The sequence below is a fragment of the Stegastes partitus genome, unplaced genomic scaffold (genome assembly GCF_000690725.1).
Source record: "Stegastes partitus isolate 25-593 unplaced genomic scaffold, Stegastes_partitus-1.0.2 Scaffold929, whole genome shotgun sequence".
NCBI lineage: Eukaryota > Metazoa > Chordata > Actinopteri > Pomacentridae > Stegastes > Stegastes partitus.
The window spans coordinates 624-23,350 of NW_007578660.1; the positions used below are offsets into that span (position 1 = coordinate 624).

Sequence of the window (22,727 nt, forward strand, 5' to 3'; positions counted from 1 at the left end):
GGCTGATCATGAGATCGGTGCATTCACATCACTACAGGCCATGATTCTGCTTAGTCCCTGAATATGCTGTTTTCTGATTCAGCGTTATGGCTGACCTTAACCTTCATCCTACCGCCTGGACTCCCTGCAGACCACAAGAATGAACTGCTGTTAGAAACAACCGTCAGAGCATAACGTGTCTTTGGAAAACATAAATAACTCACTGATGTTGTCTAAAGCTATAATCTAGAGACACGTCTTTAACTGTTTTTCAGCATTGCATTGTGGTCAATTTAATTTGGCTTTTTTTTGACAAGAATTTAAGCATACATATTTTCATGTCAAAGTGAAAACAGATTCTACAATGAAATGTCAATTATGTAAAAAGATAAAACAAAAAGTAAAAGAAGTAATTGCATAAGCATCCACCCCCTTCAAGTAAATATTTTGTCGGCTGCTCAAGCTCTGTCAGGTTCCAAAAGGATTGTGAGTGAACAGCCCTTGTCAAGTCCAGTCACAAATTCTTGGTTGGATTGAGGTCTGGGCTCTGACTCAGCCTCTCCACAACATTCATCTTGTTGTCTTTAAAGCGTTTCTGTGTGGCTTTAGCTGTGTGCTTTGGGGCATTGTTTTGCTGGAAAACAAATCTCTCAAGTCGCAGTTCTCTTGCAGACTGCATCAGGTTGTCCTAAAGAATGTCCCTATACGTTTGCTGCACTCATTGTACTCTTTACCTTAACAAGCCTCCCAGGGCCTGCTGCCAAGAAGCATCTCCACATCATGATGCTGCCACCACCATGCGTCACAGTGCGGATGGTGTGTTTGTGGTCATGTTTGGTGTCCGCCAATCATTGCCAACATCTGGTCTGGTGGTGCAAAAGTTTGATTTTATGTTTTATCAAACCAAACAACCTTCATCCAGTTGACTTCAGAGTCTCTGATGCTTTTTGATTAACTCTAGTTGAGAAAATAATATGAGCTTTTTTCAACAGTGGATTTCTCGTTGCCACTCTCGCATTAAGTCTAATGAAGAAAGGGCAACAGTTGTGTGTGCACAGTCTCTCCTATCTACAATTTACATTCATTAGAAATGTGCCGTCACTTTGATATTTATTGGCAACGTCATGAAAAATTGGGATGATGAACCAAGTGGCTGTAAGAAAGGACAGAAAGTATATCTTTGGGGTGTGCAGGTACCCCGGTCGGTAGGATAAACGTTAAATGCACTATATTTGGGAAGACAACAATCTTACACCATAAGAGTAATCCAACAAAGGCCACATGATTGATTCAGAAGCTGAGACTGATTTGCTCTCTTTGATTATTTATCTCGTCAATGTCATGTTTTTGTCGTACAAATGTATTTACTCTGTGAAACCCTCACAGGTCTCCAAGGCGATCTGGTTTGACAACATCTCTTTAATTAAAGATCAAAGCCACAGGAATTGATAGTTCAAGAATGCTGCATTAATTCTACATGTGTTCATTTGTTTAGTTTGTTTGTCAGAAAAATGTCAAACTGTCTGGTTCCCCAAAGACTCTTATTAGTGTGATATGAGGCAGACAAAACACACCAGGCAAGAAATAAGTCAGTGCAGCCAGTAACAGAGACGTGTGGCAGGTAGACCCAAACTCAACAGTGATTGGTATCATCGCGCTTCATCGGCTGACTCCTTAAAGTCTAACTTTAGCTCTGTGAAGGGCATCGTGTGTGTACAAGGTCACACATGGTCAGAATTAATCTCGGTGAGCAAACAGTCTGGCCCGGGAAGCCTCAGCATGGGGTTTATCTGTGTATACTCATGCTAACGCCTCTGTCAACAGTCAACTTTTACAAGCTCTGGCAGGTTTGTTGTGCTTTGGTAGAGCTGCCAGCTTCCCAATTAAGAGCTCTGCCAATATCCTTCAAACCAACAGAAGGCTGTAGGCCTTATTAGTTCATTAATAAGAGGAATACATTTGTGCAGCGTGTCAAATGTTTTGGAACTCCACCATGAAGACCTTTTATTTTTCCCTTCTTCCATGTCTTCTGGGTGTCAAATGTTCCGGTCTGTTCATCATATGGACCTTGGATGACACGTATCCTATGACTATAAATGAAGCTCTGTGAAAATTTTTTGTATTTTTTTTCCCACATGAATGGCGACGTCCTTGGTTTCCGCTAGAGACCTTGTTGCGTTTTATCTCCAGTCACCCATCTTAGTTCACCTAAATAGCCCAAAAAAGACTTAAAATGTTGAACACCTGAGCGACAAAGTGTGACATGCTGCTGTTTAATGATGGGATGCTTAATGTTTGGCTTCATCAGTCATTTTTACATTTTGTCTGTTGTATGTTTTACATCAAAATGATCTCAGTCTAATTAAGTGCAAGTCAAACACAACACACAACCAGGAAAAGACAATATGAGTAGAGGGAAACTCGACCCCTCTTTGAGTTACTTTGCTAAAGGATGAAAATGAACGTCTGCTGAAACCCGACGAACATATCTTTGAAAGTTCTGAATTATTACGAAAAGAGTATGATTACAGATTTAACATCTGATAACGAATCTCTGAAAAGAGTTCACACATTTACAGAACACACAAGTTTCTGAATTTTTCTGTGTTCCCACTGAATTATTTAAAGCTTTCTGTTGAAGAGATGATTACTTTCAGTCTCAAAACTATGCAAATCACAGAGAGGGCGCATAGTCTGTTGTGATATCCTCGTGGCTAAATGCGGTGTGATCTATAAGGCAAAAATCCTGACAGTGGGATGAAATGATGTCGGAACTGATTTTTCTTAGATGACAAATGGCGGAGTTGTGGACATTGAAGCGCCTGGCTACACCCATCCAGCATCCAGTATGCTAATATTCCATCTCTCTGTCTTTCCTGTGGCATCGCGTCATTTGAATAAAGCTGCTTTTATAGTCGTTGGTCAAAGGAGTGTCTGTGTACCGGTCACGCTGATCTGATCATTGTCCTTTAAAGTCACACCTGACTGGACTGTGGATTACCTCAGCGTTGGAGAATTTATCACCAGTTACACAGCTCCAAAACTTTTTTTGAGTTTTGTGCTTCCCTTTCTTGTCTGCGACACTAGGTCATGCATCCAAAAAAATAAAAAGTTGTGCCTGTCAAAACCCTGACAGCTAAAGAAATCTGTTGCTGCCTCTGTTGCTTTCTTGTCATTACCAAAAAAAAAAAAAAACATTTTTGCTCAGGGCACCAAATCTTTTGGGCTTTGCTTTACTGTTTCTAAGAAATAAGCCTGTTTATCTTTCAGCAGTGACAAGATAATGAATACTGCTTTGTCCACTCCCCTATCTGCTGTGTAATGATCCGTATCATGTTTGATAACGGGTTGAGAAAAATGGTTCAGAACCACAAGATAACGATATTCCGCACAAAGTTGTTGAAACTGTCAATTATGGGCTGCGTGCAGACAAAATAGGGAATATTTGTTGTTGCTTGAAAGTGAGAAGAAGAAGAAGAAAAGGGCATGTGATTTCCTTTCCTCTGCATGTCCTCATCTGCCTCAAAAACAGGTGTGTGAACTATTTTGGAAATCTTGTCCTGATTTTCATGGACGGACACTATTTTGTCCTCCAGTCATCTGGAATGTAAAGTGTAGTCAAATATTTGCACAAGTTCTGCAAACCCGTTGCAGAAAAATAGTTTTTCCTCTTCGTTTAATCACACAAACTTACTGCAAACAATGACTCCAGAGTTATTTTCAGGAATATTTATTGTCTTTTCCTCCATTGCTCATGGCTCCCCAGCATTTCGTGTCAAACCATAACCAAAAGATAACATTCTTCATTGACTATTCAGTGCTCAGCAGCGCCATGTGTTTCCTGCGCGTGACAAGATAATTTAAATTTGATGGCATTTGCTGGTGTTGCGAGCATCTGTTGCAGTCAGAAGACAAACATCCCTGTTTTTTGTTTTTTTTTTGTTTCGTTTTTTAATATGACACATGCTGCATTTTGTTTCCGCAGGACTACAACGACGAGATCAGACAGGAGCAACTGAGAGAGCTATCCCTGTTGAACGGCTCTGACGAGTCGAGCAGAGGGAGGAGCGCGCAGGCGAGGAGTGTGCGACCCACAACGACAACAATATCCACACGGTAAAGTGCTAATTACAGCTGTGTAAAAATAACCGGGTAGCAGTTGGTGTGTGACAGAGAGAGTTAAGACTTCTGGGAGATTTAAAAAAAAAAAAAAAAAAACAGTGTGACCATTCTGACTTCTGCTGCAAAGGTTTAAGCTTGGTCATGAAGTCAAACTGATGGATTCAAAATGTGTGTTTTTTTTCCTCTTACTGGTTAAAAATTCAGGTTTTGGTTGCACGTAGGCTGAAATCAACATCATAAGTTGTTTTTATCTCTCATTTTCTTGAACGTAAGCACCAATCAGATACTTATTTTGACATAACTGGATGGAGTCTGCGATTCTGGAGAAAGATTGATATTTAGCAGGTTTTTACATAAATGAGATCAGTTTCAGATTTACAGCCAATCTTGCTCCTATAACCCTTTTTTTCCCTCCGTCTCCTCTACCTTTATCTCTGTCGAATGTGCACAAGAGCAAACGTGCACTCGACTTGCTGGAATAAAGTTGAGTGAATCAGTCGCTTTGTTTTTCTTCCTTCTACATAGCCGGGGCTGTGTGTAAGGATCAGATATTTTGTGTTGCACACACAGGATGGATAGCAGACAGTGAGGAGATATCAGCTGAACAAGATTCACAACTGAGAACATAGTCTGTGATTTTAATATATTTGAAGAATCCCTTCTGAATTCTGAAAATACAGCGTCGACAATCGAAAAGTGCAAACTGAGAGCACTGTGTTTATTACTTGTGGATTAATCAAATGGTCAAAGTTTGGAGAATAAGAGGACTAAATAGAGCTCCTGCAAAGCCAAAGAAGACTGTTGATGAGGAGTCAACCAATCTTCATGTATAAAAACTATTGAGTTTCATTTTAATCTAGCTATCATCTAGAGAGAGTCAATCCTCCTTGACTTGACACACATTTGCAGTATGATGTGTCATTTTGTTCTCTTCTGGGTAATTTAGAACTTTGAGTCGTGCGATCAACCAAAAAGTGTTTCAATAATAAAAAAAAGGAAGCATGCACCTTCATGGTGAATTATTTCACTTGCACATATGTCATTATTTTATGCAAAGTTCTCTTCCTCAGGTTGTAGTTTATAGTTCTAACCATTATTTTGATTGCCAATTTTATGTCATCTTCATAATTCACACATTGTTTCTGCGTATTACAGCTCGGAGGGATTCTAGGACTCTAGGCAGGACCTGAAAAAACTGAATGTTACAGGGAATTTGATTGGCTTTCTATGTATGCAGCTGCTGGTGTGAAGCACCTTCCCTCTGCGAGCCTCCTTTTAAGTTCGGTTTTACAGCAAATTGTCCATAATCTACCTGAGCCGTGGCAGTCCCCCAGGAGTAAGCAGGTACAGTGTGCCATGACAGCCTGGCCTCATTCAGGCAGCACATATAGACGAGCTAAATCCAGCAGCAACATGGGACGCACTCGATTTAAAGTCACCACCGCCACTCCTCTTTCCCTGATTTTCTCCTTATGGCACAACGATAAGCAATTATTGTAAATCTCCATGAAAATTATGCACCAGTAATTCTCCTTTGACTGTCTGTATTTTTGGACCACAATGGGTTGCTACCTGGTGAAGGATGAGCCAGAGGAAGAAAAAGGTGTCCTAGCCCACCTACATCATGCTGTTAAAATGTAAGTTAGCAGGAAATAGACAGCTTTGCGATGCTAAATCCATCCTGCAGTCCCTGCGGTATCCCTACAGTCCAGCTGCTGGGCAGTCGCACTTCAATAAAAAGAAACAAGCTACCTTAAATTCCTCATGTCTGCCGCAGTCCTCTGGCCTTTGATGTGTCTGTGAGTGCATGCCAAAGAACTGTTTGCTCTCTTTGAAAACTATACCGGTCTGCCCACAGATTGAGAGTAATCAGTAGTTTCAGGCAGATGCGATTTTGTACAAACGCAGACGTGGCACCGCTCCATAAACCATGTTGCATCCCACAGGCATGTTTGCAGAGCAGAGGAAGATAAAAGTGACACTCTTTAGCTGTAAGATCATTGCGAGATCTACCTCAGTGTCAGTGTTTATCTTGTGTTTCACCCCAGCACGCCGTATGACAACCACCAACTGAGACAGCCGGCACACATGGAGCGATAAGAGGGATTTAACAGATTTCTTAATGTCTTAATTCCACTTTCTCCCTAAAATCACTGCTTACATGCAAATGTTGCGCAGCACGATGATCTTCTTGTTTTGCCCCCACCAGAGGCCAGAGAGGTGCAGGAAGGAGCGCAGCAGCACCTCGGGGGACAGCGACGGCGGCGCACAGCAAACTTCCATCGACGGTTGTGACGAGGGAGGTGCAAGCTCCCCGAGCCAGGGGGACGGCAGCGAGCGGCGGATACAGACCCCCGCTGTTAGCAGTCACACACGAATCATACGACGACTACGTAAGTCCAATCCTCTTTGCAAGCACACTGAAAACTATATCTGATAGTAATTTTACTTGAACTGTGTGTAAATCGCTTCATTTAATCCCCTGTCACGTGGTGTGGATGAGTCTGGCTTTGCGGTGAGGCAGAGAATTCTGGGATGGTGTTTGAAAAGTGAAGGCAAGCAAGAAACTATTATGATATATACAGTCGGGACTCGAGAATCCGACACTAAATGTAAAACCTTCTTTTATGTCGGATAGCAAGGCTGTCGGATTGTCAAGATGGAGGTCAAGATACAAGGAGGGCTTGATGCTTGAAGGGTCATTTGTTGTTAATTATTGTTCATAGTCGTTATAATAACTAGTAGGGCTGGTCCGATTAGCACCTTCTGGTCTCTGGATATTCAGGCCCCAATAATGATGAATATCCGGGTGAGCGCTCCAACGGGGTGGAAGTGGTCGGAACACACAGGCAGTACTTGGCTGCTGATGCCAATTTAGTTAGCGGTCACAGTTTTGTTTCCACCATCAGTGGCAGCGGGGGAGTGGCAGATACGCTCCACCGTTACCATCCGTGTTTACTTCCGTAAACACTGAGCACTCGCTGTGTGTGACGTCGTTGTGTTCTCTTTTGCACATGCGGGACACTTTTGGGCCGTATAAAGTTCACACAGGAGATCACATACAAGTGGCATTTAATTGGAAATGTGAACGAACTCGAAAAAAATCGGATTTCACAAAAGAATCCGAATTGAGCATTAAGTCCTGCAGTGTGAACGTAGCCAATCTGTCGGATTGTTAAGTCAGATAATACGTCGTTGTCCTTATTTGTGACATAAAATGTCACATCGGAGCCAGAATCCAAGGCTGTCGGTATGTTAAGGCTGTTTTTAATGGGTTCCGTTTGTATTTCCTAAAAACCTGTCGGATAGCAAAGTTTGTGGATTGTTAAGGGTCGGATTATCGAGCCACGACTGTATATGAAGAGTTCATTTGCAAAAACAGATAACTCCATTTTTGTAGATTTTCAGAAAACTTATTTTTTTGTTGTTCACTTGAGATAATATCAATCAAACTGAAGCTGACTGGATTTGACTCAGTAGAAATAACATGACAAAAATAGAGATAACTTAAGTTTGATTGATATGTCTCAGGTAGACGATAGAAAAGTGGGTTTTCTGAATGTTTGTAAAGATGTTATCTGTTTCTGTCTCTTCATATATTGTTTTTGTCATTTTCAGTTTTGAAGTACATGCTATCATTTCAAATCATCTAGAAAAGCATCAGTTTCTGGGGTTTTTTTCAGCATAATTTAAAAAATCACCTTCCTTTAGTTAAAAGTTAATTAGGATAAGAAATTAATTACAGTAAACACAGTCCGATGCACTTTTAAGCTGACAATAATTTCTCCTTTTCTTTTGCCAAACATTTTAATAGCACAGCCTGTTTCCCCGGTGTTTTTTCTGCCCATATTGTCATCCAATTTATGTTGCCGTTCTGATATGAAGATGAATAATGAGCTTAACAGAACATCCCACAACAATTTATTGTGCCTGCACCTATACATCCTATTTGTTGCCACTGTCACAGTTTTGCTCTACAGATGAGACAGTCTGCTATGGAACTGTTTATTTTCCCTGAACATAAAAAAACAAAAAGTCAAGTGTCTTTCACTGTACAGCCTGATTTCTCAGGTTTGGCCATGATATATCATGTTGATGTGTGTCAACCTTAAACTCATTATGCGATGACATATCTTCATCACCGTACTCTGACAATCACTGTCTACTTTTTCAATATAGTGATATTGATGTTTCTAAACTGTTTCTTCTATTTTTAATTTGTTAAAATACTTTTCCTGCAAGTATTTTGCATATTTTATTTAGATTTCTGGATAAAGCTTGACCCTCGGAAACCCAAAACCTACCGACAGGTTTGAAAGACACGTTATCTTTGAGATAAATTGCCAAAATTACACCATTTATCAGAGCCAAAGGGGGGAAAAAAGTCTGCTTTTCAACTTCTGACAGTTTTTGAGGTACTTATCTGCTGTTCCATCTGAGAAATTAACTAAACCTAAGTTTAAAATCACAATATCTCATCAAATTCACTTTATTCTACTCATTTAAACTTTTGCCAGAAATACACAATTTGCACTAAAAGGATTCTGTCAAAAATACAGTTTTCTGTGCTCCTCAGCACAACGGTGAAGCCAACAGTGAGCTGTGAGCAACAAGCACAGCACAAGAATGCAAGGACTTGAAAGACGAAACGCAAGCCGGGGTTAAAAACAAAAAAAAAGAAAGCAACCAAGAAAAAGGCCAAAAGAAAAAAAAGCAAGTTAACAACAATGGTAAAAACCGGGGGCAACGTTGAAAGGCAAGAAATTAAAATGCAAGGAAAAAATGAGCCTACAAAGAATAAAAATGTGACGGGAACAGGAGAGTTAAAGAGTTCTTGGTCTTGCCCTTAACCCCTCAACACTCACTGGGCCGGGCACAGGCAAAGCAACAATACAGCCGCTGTATTTTGAATGGCACTGACCCGTTCTGACTTACCATTTGAAAGCACAGAGCGTCATGATTCATAAGGTGTAATCTGTTTTCGGATACCAACACCAGAGCAACAGCGGCAGCAGCAATAGTTCCTTACTTTGTAATGAGAGCGGGCGCACAGCTGACAACGGCAGTGTTTTACTTTCCTCTCGTCTACAGTGCTGCGCCACAAGAGTCCAAAAAACAAAATGCTTCTGGGCTTTTTCAGTAAAAAGGGGGATGGATGTTGAGGAGTTAAGGCACCACAGGATGCTTTAAGAGGCACATTATTAGATAACAGACTGAAATCCAGGAGTTAAGAGTTTCCACAAAGTGTTGACCTTCTGAAAAGGAAAAGGGATGTGCAAAGAAAAATGTGATTTTGGTCACTTTTGCATTAAGTATGTCTGAACTAGTTGTCGGTGCTTTTTAAGTCAGTGCCTCCGTAGAGTTCTCTGACAGCATGACTGGTAATGGCAGGTATTATTGTCCTTTGGCGGGAAGAAACAAACCCAGGAATCTCTGCATTGTTCATCGCTGCACTATTAACATGCAAAGAGACACTACTCCACTTAGAGGTGCAGTTAGTGCCTTGACCGATGGCCCGTAAAATCTTTCATATCACTTAAAGTAACTTGGGGATCCATATCAAAAAAAAAAAAAAAAAAAAAAAAAAAAAAAAACAATTCAAGGCCTTCGTTAAAAGCGTGCTCGTCCTCAGATCTCAGGAAATTCTCAAGGTCATTTTGAAAAGACGACACAAGGTGAGCTCTAAGTTTCATCCAAATGAAAAAAGGCAACACTTTTACCAGTCTATTTCCTCAGAGCCTTCCTGCTAAGAAAAGCCCCCATGTGTGCTGGCAATTGAAGATTGGGCTGTCTGCATGGGGAAATGCACAAGCGCAGTCTCATTACCAAACCAAATTGAGTTCTGATGTAGAGCCTGTGTATTTCTGAGCAGTGAAAAAGCCAGGCATTTCTTCTCTTTGTAATTGGAGGTTGGGAAGGAGGATGGGAGCACAGAGACTAGGGGATTATGGAAAGATGAGTTTGTCCTGAACATTCTCTTCCCTCATATCTCACTTTGCTGTTTTTTCTTTTTTTCTTTTTCTACTACATTACACAATTTTCTTTAAACGTGTTTCCAGATTGTAGCGAGAGACCTCTTTATACGAAGGTCCGGCTTTGTTTGTTTGCTTTTTTTTTTTTTTTTCATCCGCCGAGTCTACAAGGTGCTGTATTGCTTGTTGTTATTTCCGTACAAGAGTCCTGCAATGTACAATTTACAGAAACACAATCATAGATCAGCAGCAGAAGATGCGTTCTGTTTTTTTCTTGCTACGCCTTGTGTTTGTCTTTAGGAGGAAAAAAAATAGTCTGCATGAGTATTGTGTAAATTCTCCGGAGACTGCTGATTGATGGATTCTGTCAAAGTGTCAGTCTGTCTCATAAAAGCGATACGGTGAGAATGTCCATAATTGTACCTAATCGAGGGTGGTATTGATTTAAAACTTCGAAGGGAAGCGTGAGGAAGCCGGTGCTTATCATGTGTCATTGTTGGCTTTATAATTTATGAACGTAATGTTTTCGCTTTATCTTTCGCCTGCGAATCTCACCTTCCTGTATTCTTTACACCAGATTTATTTATTTATTTTTAATGTCTTCACAGATTGGAGCTGTTTGTGCATTGACTTTTAGCTGGTGCATTTTTTTTTTCTTTTTATTGTCAGCAAATCTCAGAGCGAACAGAGAACTGATCCTACTAACAAGTACTGTCTGTGCAGCCAAAGCTTAATATCTTATTCTTCCGTGCCATGGAGCTCCGCTGCTGCCCAGAAGAACACCTTTACTCCTTCACTACGATGAACACTTGTTTAAATGGCTTATTTTCAGTCAATCCCACATGCACTACCCGGCTGCCACGCTCACTGGAGCACCAACTGTGTACTAATGCACAGTCTCCAACAAAAACACTGTTTATTCCAGTTTGAGTTACGCCTCAGTGCCCCCAAAAAAAACCTGAAACTGTGTATTTGTGACATGTTTGTATAGATGCATTGAAAATAAACTGACTCAGGGGCAACAGAAGAGCCTTCGATAGGTTCTGGAAGTTCTTGAAAAATACAAGACAGGCTAGTAAATAGCTGGTTGACAAACTGTTCTTGACAAACAACACTTTCCAATTTGCCTCTCGGTCACCTATTTACACGCAAGGAGGATGCTTCAATTCGTGGATGGCCCACTCTCCTGAGTCTCCGCACTTTAGGAATTTATTAGGCATCAGAAGCGTAACCTTTACACAGCGTAAAATATGTTTATCAAATAAAATGAAAAGAATAACAGCGATCCATCAGTGGCGCGAGTAAAACCTTGATGCAGCGACTGTTTTTCTTTCAGTTTAGAGGTTTTCCTTTTACCCACTGCTGTAGTCCGCACAACCAGTTACTGATATCACTGCACATGAAGAATTTGTTGGCAAAAACAGATAACTCCGTCTTCGCAAACCTTCAGAAAACCCACTTTTCCATCGTCTACCTGAGACAATATCAATCAAACTTAAGTTATATCTGTTTTTGTCATGTCATTTCTACTGAGTCAAATCCACTCAATGTCAGTTTTATTGATATTATCTCAAGCAAACAACAAAAAAATACGTTTTCTGAAAATCTGTTTTTGCAAATGAACTCTGCACATGTTCTGCCAGAAACAAATTCACGTCTGATTGCCTGTTCATACACATGTAGGTAGCATGCGGTCCATCCTGTTGTTCGCAGCCCTCTGAATGAATGACAGCTTGCTGTTTTCTCCTCCATTTGAGGTGAAGTTCCCGTAAACATTTGCTGTGCTGCTGCCGCCGCGCAGGTCGTCATGTAACGGAGGTTCCACCAGAGACCACAGTGATAAATGGACTCTGTCACGCTGTCACTGTCGTAAAACTAATACGGTGACAGTGGCCATTATTGTACCACTTAAAGGATGGCGACGACTCACGAGTGAAGTGGATTACGGTGCTCGGGCCGCGGAGGCACTTGAGGACGCTTTAGACTGCTTAAAGTTAGGTGTCGAGTTAATGGAATGAACTTTTTTTTTTTTACAAGTTGAAGTTAGGCTTCATCAGTCTGGACTTTGACACCTTGTCATATGAAATCCTTCTAATCGAGAGAGAGATTGCTTGTCAGGCGTTCAGTGTTGGGAAAATATATTAACATATTGCTGCAGAACCAGAACATCTGCTCCGTTTCCGATAGACATCACTGTTCCTTACAGTTTATAAAGTGCCGGTGGGATAAGCTGATAATCCCTTTAATCTATAAAGAGTCATTTGATCACTAGGCCTATTACCAAAAAAACTCCATATATTAGTATGTTGCTTTAAGGTCGAGTGTTTTTTACCTAATTATTGAGACCAATTGATTATTTAAAACATTCAGAGCACATCATACACATAGTTTGAGTACAAGTCTTGCTTCCTGGTTTAGGTGAGGAAACTGAAATGTGCTGTTTTTAACAAACAGTTTAAGGCAAATGTTAAAAATGTTAATAGTGGGTGGGCTTTTTTATTGTCTTTGACAGCTGCTAGTGATGATTTTTACATGAAGAGCCTGAGCAATCAGCCACTTATATGCATTCAGCTTCTGAAAAGGGAATCTTCCATCTATAATATAATGTTAAAGTGCAGATCTGTTATCCAGTAAAAGACATTTGTTTTCCATTTATAAGGCATCTGTAACTCCAGCTGCTAATCACTGTCTCCTGTGCAAAAGAGTATAATTGTTTTACAGCTGTACCAAACAAAGTGTCTTACCTCTGTTGGTGTGGTATGATGTGATCAGATGTGGGGGTTTTTGAGCGGATTTAAAAAAAATAAAAAATAAAATGGATTCCACATAAAGCACAGTTGGAATTGCACTTATTATTGAATATATTGCAAAGCATGTTCTCCCCACTGGGTCTGTACAGTATGTGATGTGGCAACACTCTTCTGACTGTTGCACTTGTAAAAGAGAGTCCATGTTTCAGTCGGGTGCTTGTGAGTCATTAATACAAAAATTGCTTTAGCCGAGATATGTCATTTTGGGGTGTAGCGTTGAAGTGTACAAATGAAGCAGCTGCCGAGGTGCTAAAATTACCGCTAATAACCATTATTTTTTGCCATTTTAAAGAGGCATTAAGGACCAATTTTTACTAATCTCCGAGAAAGAGCAGCAGTGAGACATTTCACCGTAATCAGTGTAAGTTCCTTCATGAGAAAAGTGCAAAAGGAGAGCGGAGGGAGATTAAAGATGTGATTGATGGAATTTTATACAGACTGGGACCATGGCCTCAGTTTAATGTTAAAGATCAAATCCCATCTGGATCAAATCTTATCTTCTAGTGTCAGGGCTGATGATAGAAGAGAGGAATCTGAGAGTGATACGGCTCCCTGTCCCTGACAGCAGACCATGAATTGTACAAATTGCTGGTAAAAATTGAAACGCATAGCTCGGTTTTTCAACCTGAGCCCTGCAACCATACTGAGGCTGTGCGGGAAATGCCATAATGTGATTAAACACAGAGCTTTGGGAGGCTTTGAAGGGGAAAAAAACTCTAATCTATCTACAGTGGAAAAGCAAAAAGGACACCCCTTTGAAACAGAGGGGAGGGGGGGGGCAAAAATCTCCCCATATCATCTGTTTCATGAACATAAAAGATGCGTGAGATTCTGTATATTTCTTGACGGAGAGCAGTTTCTGGGGCCACAGTTAAAGGCTGGAATGCACATCTGCTGTAATTGCTTTATAACAATAGGTTCACATCCGCTGCTGAGTTCACATTTGTTATATTAATTATGTAAATTCCTCATGCAGAACTCTCCTGTTTATTAAAACAGATGTATGACACACACTTCCACTTGATTATTTAATAAAAGAAAAACCCAGGTAGAATGCATAATAGCCTCAGCTGCATCAGCAGGGACTGACGCCGCCTGTGAGGGTGGAAGCCGACAGATGCAGTTACATCGAATGCTAAACTCCACAAGCACAAAAAGGAGTAATATTCAAACACTAAGACGTGCATATCTGATTTATTTGTCTTTATCTTTAGCTTCCCCAAAGCCATAAAAACAATGTTTAATGTCAGTAATCAAGGTTTGATCTCCTTTTAATTATTTAATCTGGTGAAATTGTACTTTTTTTTCAAAATCAGATTTAACCACAGTTTCAGTTCCTCGTGTTTTATGTTCACAAGCAACAACAAAAAAAAGGTGAATGCTGATTGAATTTGCACAGGTAGAAAGCAGTGAAGAGCAGCATCCATTCAGCAAGACAAAAGGCTGCAAATCTCATTTTCCTGCCCATTCTGCTGTGTGGAGAAGCATTCACAAGCAGCTCCCTATGAAGATCAGTCACTGTCAGGGGACATACAGGTTGTCAATTGATAATGAAGCACAGTGCTAAGGGCCTTTAGGTTCTCACTGTCCTAATTACACCGAGCGAGGACTCTCCACTCTTGTGTTAGCGTTTGATTTATGTCCTCTGCCTTGTTAAAAAGGACCGGTGTTAATTGTTTTTACAGATGAGTGTCAAACTAGAGGAATCGAGCCTCATTAATTAGAGGCCGGACTATTTACACATAGTACCTTGTCGAATCTCGATGCATGTGTCGTGCATGAAGCCACCACGGAGGTCAGTGGGGAGATAAGGCAGGGGGTGATGAGTGTTTTATTCTTTGAGCTTTGAGATGCTAAATGACGCTTCTTGCCTTCGTCCCTGTTGGATAATATGACAAATACAAGAATAAAGATTCATAGCTGGTGTTTCGAGATAAATGATTATTGCCAGTCGGAACCATATACAGTTCTGCATTCTGGTAGTTCTTTATCATAACTGAAGGTTTGCTAGTCCAATATATTTGACAGAAATGAATCCACCGGCTTCGTTAAAGTTGTGCTCCAGCATTTTTTCGAATTGGATTTCTAACAAAATGGTCAATTACTGAGATATGCAGGTCTCTGACTCTGCCTTTATGGGGAAAGACTCATGCACGAAAAGGAGAAGTATAGGATCCGGTGAACAACTTAATCCCTGACATAATCCCTAACTTTAATTTAGTCAAATTCATGTTCACGCAAATAATGCCACACAGGAAACCAGAGCCGTCGGAATCAGCGTTGAGGAGGGAGAGTGTGTTCAAGTGCCTTAAATGTAATTTCTTTTGTGTTGCTGCTACTTGATGCCCTTCACACTGATGTCTCTGCCTTTGTGTCGTAAAGCATTACCACAAGCAGGCACACCTAATGCAAGATGCTATATTGTTACAGGCAGACATGGAGGAATAATGCGCCGCTGAGACCACGTCTGGCATAAACCAGTTTCATTGAAGCTTTCAAACACATTTCATTCGGCTGATTTGAAAAATGCATTCGATCTCGAAAGAAGGGAACTCAACACTTGTAGGTATGATAGTGGGGCTTGATTCGAAATAGCAAGCTTCGAAAGGATTAGAAGAGATTAGATCATGATGAAAAAGAACCATAAGCACTTTAAACTCCGATAAATCTCTTTAAATGAGCAAGATCCAGCAATTACAAAAGGAGACAATAGCAAAGTCTACCGTTGTGCACACACGCTGGCCTTACTCCAGCTTCAGGTTAGGCTGTTTGCGTGAACCTTTGGTCTGCTGAGACTGATTATCTCCGCTGCCATGAATAAACCATTCAACGGACTATTAGTACTTTCTAACAGGTCAGATCACAAGAAGGCGTAGGTTTGTTGCTTTTATATGTCTGTCAATCTAACTAATAAGTTGGCATATGAATGATTAACAAAATAAATAATTGACACAGTTTCCCCTGAAGAAACTTGAAAATGGACACACTGGTGGTGAGCCTCGTGTTCGACTGACTGCACTCTTAAAATTGACATAAATAATCAATGCAAATCCCTCACAAACGCAGATTTACATTATGTTTCTGGGAAAGGCACGGTTAGAAACGAGGGTGGTAGTTTTCTAGATTTTGCTTTACAATCATTGTGGCCGAAAGAATTCACAATACCTATACCACTGGGTTACAAAAAAATACTTTTTTGAAGGTGTCTAGGATTTTTTAAATGATTTAGGACATTTTTGCAACGCTGAATCCAAACATGACATCTGCTTTTCTGCATCAGGTCAGGGTTTTATGCCAGCTCGGTTAAAAAAAAATTTAAAAATTGATTTTGCCACTAAATCGATTACATTTTTTGACATTAGCGATTGATTTATTTTAGTATTTCTCATATGAAATTGGATTTTCGAGGAAAATTTCCATTTTCTAATCCTTTTCATAAGCTAACTGATCCAAAAGTTCATAAGCGTAAACATTCATAAAAGTAAATTGCATGTTTCATCAGCATTGCTCAAAATTCAGGGTTTGAACATGCACTTCTTGGAACTCCTGGAATGACCAGCAGCAGGTATATCTCTCTTCAGAGTCCAGCAGTAATCAGCCATCATGACTGCATCCCAGCATCCCTGATACCTGGTCTCCATCTCTTTCATGTCCTGATGGAATCTCTCCCCCTGCTCATCACTCATTGGTCCGAGATTCTCAGGAAGCCATTCAATATGCGAGAACAGGTAGTATCAACTTGCAAAGGTTTCAGAATTTGTTCATTTCAGGAAATAGAAAAAGAATTTTGTATGATACAAAGCATAGACACCCGCACATGTACACAAAAATTTTAAAAAATAAAATAAAATAAAGTGCATGTGGTGACAAATCAACATTTTGACCTCATTGAGCAAAACCAATGTAATATTTGGATTCAGCACATTGCAGTTGTCCAAAATCAGCTCAAAAAATGTTGACACCAAAATGGGTGTAGAGCAGTGTAATATAAAAAAATAAAAAAATCAGTGATGCTATCTGTCAAATCCATCTGTAGGGTAGTTGGAGAGAGAAACTGTAGCCATAAATGCTCTGGATGTTGGAGTGTCAGCAGGGTGGCTACTGAAGCAGGATTAGTGACGATATTATCATATGTGGGTTATGAATACAGTATCAAATATCACAGTTATTGTCAATGCTGCCTATATTTCACCACCCATGTTGGAAACTAAGCAAAATTCAGCAGCTGTTGATGCAAAAAAAAAAAAAAGGAAACTAGGTGTGCTTTGCTGCCAGTTACAGGACAGGGACACTAACTGCTCTGTATTTTTTAACCTTCTATATAGACATATACACAGCTGACAGAAAAAAAAAAGGATATAGGTGCTTCTTTCATTTTCGCAGTTACTGATGAGTGCAGGTGGTGGAGGGGTGAAGGGTGAGATTTCTGGAGGAGGGTGAGCGTGCGTGGCGGCCCCATGTCACTCTGCGAGCACCTGATGCCCCTGGCAGCACAGTCCGTGTTCACTGAAGTGATTATTTTTTTCTGCTAAACAAGAAACTCTCTGCTAGATGGAGAACCGCATCGGAAGACTTTGGTCGAAACGTACACTCTGCTCTCCGTTTCTATACAGAAGTGAAATGCAGTTTAATGATTATTTCATCAGTTAAGATGAAAAGTAATCAGGGTGTTCAGGGTTATTATCTTCGCCAGACTTTGCAGAATCCGCCATCTGACGCGTGCTGGCATTGTTCTCGGCGTTTTTCATTCGCTAATTCGTAAATTCCACAACCAGAGTGTGAGCATCGCGCACCTCGACCTTCTCCTCCGCGCTCTGAGGGTTTGGGAATGCAGTGATGAGCCAGCAGCAGACGCTCAATAGTCCCATAATAGTTTAATAATGAATCACAGATGTAAATGGTAAAGATCCGAGTCGGCCTGTGTCTTTTATAATGGATAGGTGCTTATCGAGTGTTTTGTGTCTTACCAGCACAAGTGGAGGTATGATTATTCATCTGATATAAAGTGAAATGAAACCTGGGAGAGGAATTACAGCAGAATGTCACTATTTCCCCATCTGTGTGCCCAGTTTCTACAGCCTCCAAAGCGTTTCTGCATATTCTGCAACCAAGTTTGTCTTTTGTAAATGAAGCCCTGTTCCATCTTTAAGGAAACATTGCCTTGTGTTTGATTGATGTTCACCTCTAGAATACAGCAATAAACCAAATTTAACAGAAAGTTTTAGTTACCCCAAAAACTTACAGAGGAGGGTTGAGCTCCTTATCAATGACAGGGCAGACTTAAAGTTTCCTGAAAGGCAAAAGTCAGGAGGAAAAAATGCCCACTAAGCACTAACTTCAACTCATAATTGAAGCAAACTCTGATAAGCGGATCATTTTGATCAACTCCCCCCCTTTCTCTGATCTGGCGTTTGGCAGCTGGACAGTAAAAGAAAATCCTTCTGCTTACAGGGATTTTTAGAAGCAAATCAATGGAAACTGCACAAGTGAGATGGACTAAAATAGCCTTTTTGAAAAGTAACGTCCTCCCTCTTCCTGGTGGAAATTGCACCCAGGAGTCCGCAAGCAATAAAAAGATGAAAAGATGCAGCAACCTTCAGCGTCTGATACGTGGGAAAGAAACTGATGATCCTGGTATTATGCAAACACTGGATGATTTATGCAGATGATAAAACACTAAAAGTAAAAAAAAAGGAGTGGGATGTTCACATGCCACAGCAACCAATTTAATATTACAGGATTTAATTTTTAAAAAAGCTTCTTAACCAGCCACTCTTGAGGTGTTTTTTTCTTCTAAATGAATCATAATGTTCACTTAAATTGATCTAAAACCAGGTTACTTGCATAAGTAGGCGGAGAAAAGTGTCCTTCGCAGATGTAAACAGACACTAACTGGATTAACGGACCGTCCGGGGACCAACGTGGAGTTTTGTAATAGGAATAGACTTATCGCAGCAGACTTTGGCAAACATGACATTTTGAGTGCTTACTGTCATTACATAACTATATATAAATACATAAATATAAAATGCCATCCTGCTGCTGTCAGGTCCCTCATCAAACTTCCTCTAACAGACTAATCTCTCCTAAAGTGTTTTCAACAGTAATTTCAGAGTTTACGAGAGACGCACAAAGAGTAATAAACTGCTATTTCGCCTGCTTTACAGAACGGAGGCTTTTATTTTGATTTTTTATCTGGTTACCAATACTTACAGGTGGCCGCCAAAGTGTCCATATAACTGAAGAAAGTCTTTACCGTGTGCCGTTTAGTCATTTTTATTGTTATTGAGCCTGACTGTAGCTACTGGCTGGCTTTTGCGCTTGTTTCCTGAGTGGCTGCTTATCAATAGTTGAGATCCATTTTGCAGTTTGAGACTCAGGAGGTGTCCATTAGGCTCCACTAGTGAGACATGTTCCCCTGCAGGTCCTAATCGATATTCTCTGTTGGACATTAATTTTTCCTGTTTCCTCTCCTATTACAGACTCAAAGTAATAACTTTGCCCATGGAACTAAGTATTGATTGTTTTTTTATATTCATCTCCAACCAGTTAGACGGGATAGAGACGAGGAGACATAACGCTCACTGTTCTCTCGCAGGGCTACGATGATGGGTACGACGGAGAATACGATGACGAGAGTTACGAAACCTATGAGGATAACTACAACAGTCAGTCAAAGAGGTAACATACACGCACACACATGCTGGATAAACAAAAGAAAATACATCTGTGTGCTGTTACTTAGAATCCAGCCTGTGTAAGGTCCACTGTGACAAGCTGTCTTTTTGTTCATCACCGGTGTACATTTCGGCAAGAAATCCCAAGAAAAGCTCGCAGACAGCGATGAATTGATCGCGCCACGAGCTGTCTCCGTGTCCACACCCTGATATAATTGTCCCAGGGACCTGTGCTGTCTGTTAAAAAACACATCGGTGAGCAACGTGGGAACTGTAGTTAATCCTACATACACCATCTTCCTCACTGGGGCACCAACTGTGTGTTAATCCACAAAAAAGGCCCAAAATTTTATACCTTTTTGAGTAAACTGAGCTACAAGCTACGGTGCTCAGGTGTTAAAGGAGTTTATTAGCCTTTCTACTGTAAAAATAAAACGTGTGCCTTGTGTGTGATCAGTGTCTTTAGCAGGACACAGTACACTGAGTACAGATACGTTAGAGTCACTCAAAGATGGAATAACACATTGCTGGACTTTTTAGCATTTCATTGGTTATAAGAAAAAATTAAGTGGAGATTTTTCTTTGCCAAACAAAACACCTTCCCTTATTTTAGGAAAGCTTGTTATTTGACTGATGTTTCCTCTCTGCCCGGTTTAGCATTTCAGGATATTATGAATACGGACACGGAACCAGTGATGAATCCTACAACAATTATGGTAAGTGCAGCTTCTCAAAGAACTTTTTGCAAGTTGCACAGTGAACCAAATATGAGTCACCCCCTGATTTTTATTTTTTTTGCGTCCTCTCGCTGTAAAATTGTTAAATATAACAGAAGTACGGCATAACGACACTGTTCGAGCTGAAATAAACGAGCTGATTAGTTGATTGGGCAATCTGCAAAAATGATTTGGCAACTCGGCTGGGAATTAATTCCTTAAGTCCTTTTTGAAGCAAAGAAAAAAATCCTCACAATGCGCCACATTCTCTGGATTATTATCATGAAGTGAGTATCAGAGTTTTGGGCTGTTGTTCAGACAAAACAAGCAATTTGAAGATCTCATCGTAGACTTTCGCAATTATCTTTTTTTAAACATATATAAATATAAACTAAATGACTGAAAGATGAAATGAAAAAGTAAGATAACAGCTTGTTGCAGTCCTACACTTTCTTTAGGAAAGTCCAGTATCTAGTTCTGTAATATCTATGAGTCTGTCCAATCTGAGCTATTTTTCCTGTGCTGGTTCCACAAAACAAAACAAAAATAAAACAGTCATTTGCCTTTGTCATTAAAGGTAATTACTCACATTCAGGGTCACGGAGCAGGATTTTAAAACCGCACTCCTCAACAAATATGCTTGAACATTATTTAAATTATTTCGCACAAGAAAAACGATGTTGTGTTGACCGCACAATCCCGGTTGCCGCTCCACTGTTATTAAAAAGGTGTTTCACAGCCGAGAAGCAAAGTTAAAAAAAAAAAAGCGTTGTGGTTCCAGCCCACTTCTAATCACCCAGCGAGCCACTCTTGCGTGCGTCACCCCTTTTACCTTCCCCGGCTACGAGCTTGCATTTGACCAGAACAGTCAATGTTGCCAGCGGAAGCTCGTGGACCCAACCGCTGCCTCCTGTAAAAGCAGGGTGTTTCGCCTTTTGGGTTTTTGCCCTCGCATGCTTGTTCCAGGAGGCTGTTATCGGCTAACTAACCTCTGCTGTTGCTCTCTGGGGAAAAAAAAAAATCCATCCTGTATCTCCAAACTACCAACTCCTTAGAAGTTTTTGAATAAACAAGTCCTCAGATTTCCTTTAAACCATGAAGTAATACATGCAAAGCTTCAACATGTAGAGCTACAATTTCCGCAAAAAATATAAAATAAAGTCACCAGAAGTGGAGTTACTAGGTTGTGACACGACAGCGGCGATAAGCTGGTTGCCACAGCAGGTTTGCAGGCTCATTCATTTTCAGCACAATGAATTGTGCACTGGGGTGTTGAGGTCGGACCAAACCAAAACCAAGGGGGCAATGATTTGATTTTCTGCTTCATAAACACTTTCTTATTTGGAAGCGGTGCAATGTGCCGTGCAGCAGAGGTGGCCATCTTTATGTAATTTGGCTCTAAGGAAGGAGCTGCTGACAGTCAAATCTCAGCATTGGTCCAACAGAGGGCAAAGAGCTTATGAAATTAATTTTCTGTGAAGAGAAGCCCCTGTAGTACCTGGCATATAATTTACTCGCTTAAATTCTCTTGTCTTTGGGTGAACGGCATTGCGAGAGGACAGGATGCTTCCTACACTGTGTGTTTTGATGTGTTTGCAGAGGAGGACTGGGCGACCACCAGGCCAAGTCTCAAAGCCCCCGTTTTACGGCTGACGAGAGGGGGCTACAGGAAACACCCGTACGGCAGATACTGAAGGTGCTCCACATATGTGACCTCCGATTCCCAACGGTTTAGAATTTTTTTTAAAAACAATTCCTCATAAAATGTTGTAACTTTTCTTTGCCCTTCAGAAATTGAAAAAAATAACAACCTCAAAGCACATAAACCTGCAAAACCTAACATTTTTCCAGCATTCTGATGTTTTCATTTATAGAAGATTGAGGCTTTTTTTTTCTTTTAAACATGCAGAGAGAAAATTAAAAGAGACACTTAACGTGTTTATATACAGGAAGGCTGGTATTAAACGTGGCTCTTTAAATGCTTTTCATGCCACCTTTATCTCCCCCTTTTTCAGATATTTGACGTTAAACTTCTGATTTAATTTGTAGGTTATGTCTATGATCGGGACTAATTGGTTTCCCTTTATTGTCTTTAAGGCAGAGATTGTCACGGTTAACTCTTCCCCCTTACTTGATGTGTCATATGAGGCGATCAGAGTCATAACTTTCTTGTTATAGGTCACTTTAATGTCCCACATGGTAGCATCAGTGTATTCTTTGCTCCTCCAAGTTGTCAAAAAAAAAAAACATGTTAGCCTTTTTATCAGGATATCGTAAAACACCCATGATGCTATATCACCTGTCGTCCCCTAAAACACACCAACCGCTGGACACGTAAAGCTGGCAAAAGTCCGATTTTTTTCCCGCATTTCCACAAATACACAAAAGTATACCCCTGTTTAGGTGCTAAAGTAGTTTCTCTATAACTTTGCCCCTTTTTGCAAGTTTTTT

The 22,727-nt window shown here is 40.4% G+C and overlaps 1 protein-coding gene across 1 annotated transcript; it reads left to right on the forward strand.

The window, feature by feature from the left end:
- Positions 1–2,774: 2,774 nt before the first annotated feature.
- LOC103366326 (KH domain-containing, RNA-binding, signal transduction-associated protein 2-like) lies at positions 2,775–21,970 on the forward strand. Its single transcript, XM_008294025.1, has 6 exons — positions 2,775–2,825; positions 3,965–4,095; positions 6,311–6,494; positions 19,482–19,564; positions 20,218–20,276; positions 21,876–21,970. Exons 1-6 carry the CDS (start codon positions 2,775–2,777, stop codon positions 21,968–21,970), a joined length of 603 nt encoding a protein of 200 aa, XP_008292247.1.
- The last annotated feature ends 757 nt before the right edge of the window (positions 21,971–22,727 follow it).

Coding starts and splice junctions, on each gene's coding strand:
- LOC103366326 (XM_008294025.1), top strand. CDS start 2,775: ATGGCGGAGTTGTGGACATTGAAGCGCCTGGCTACACCCATCCAGCAT. Junction 6,495..19,481: donor ACGAATCATACGACGACTAC/GTAAGTCCAATC, acceptor GTTCTCTCGCAG/GGCTACGATGATGGGTACGA. Junction 19,565..20,217: donor TACAACAGTCAGTCAAAGAG/GTAACATACACG, acceptor TGCCCGGTTTAG/CATTTCAGGATATTATGAAT.